This window comes from Periophthalmus magnuspinnatus, chromosome 20 (assembly GCF_009829125.3).
Source record: "Periophthalmus magnuspinnatus isolate fPerMag1 chromosome 20, fPerMag1.2.pri, whole genome shotgun sequence".
In the NCBI taxonomy this organism is placed as follows: domain Eukaryota; kingdom Metazoa; phylum Chordata; class Actinopteri; order Gobiiformes; family Gobiidae; genus Periophthalmus; species Periophthalmus magnuspinnatus.
In genome coordinates this window covers 14042515-14042937 of record NC_047145.1, presented here as the reverse complement: position 1 = coordinate 14042937, position 423 = coordinate 14042515, and the positions used below count along the sequence as shown (strand labels likewise).

At 54.8% G+C, this 423-nt stretch overlaps 1 protein-coding gene across 1 annotated transcript in view; it reads left to right on the top strand.

The window, feature by feature from the left end:
• The window catches only part of hacd1 (3-hydroxyacyl-CoA dehydratase 1), a 5035-nt gene continuing 4612 nt past the window's right edge, over nt 1-423 (top strand). Inside the window, exon 1 of the mRNA XM_033985557.2 lies at nt 1-242. Within this exon, the coding sequence (XP_033841448.1) occupies nt 124-242 (119 nt within the window). The 5' untranslated portion in view covers nt 1-123. The remainder of the gene's footprint in view (nt 243-423) is intronic.

Below are 423 nucleotides of genomic sequence, written 5' to 3'. Positions count from 1 at the left end.
AGCCGCACTGGTCCCGCGAGAGAGCAGCTCGGGGGCGGATAGATGGATGGATGACCCTGCTGCTCCCCTCCCTAGCAGTTCCAGCTGTCTGCTCCTTTCCTGACTTCACCACCCTGGCGTACCATGGCGTCCGGCGAGGAGGACGGCACGGTAGACGAGAAAGAAAACAACAACAAGAAGAAAACTAAAAGCGCTCTCGCTACCGCATGGCTCACTTTCTACAACATCGCCATGACTGCCGGGTACGTGCCACAATCCGCCCCTGTTGCCTATTAATATAAATGTCCATAAGTTGGCCGCTCCCGAAAAACTGTAAGCGTGTTGCTGTTTATAGTACGGTGTATATGACGAGCTGAAAGCGCACCTCCAGCTAGCGCGCTTCCTGGCGCACTGTCTGAGTTGGGCAGTCTTGGCTCATAACTT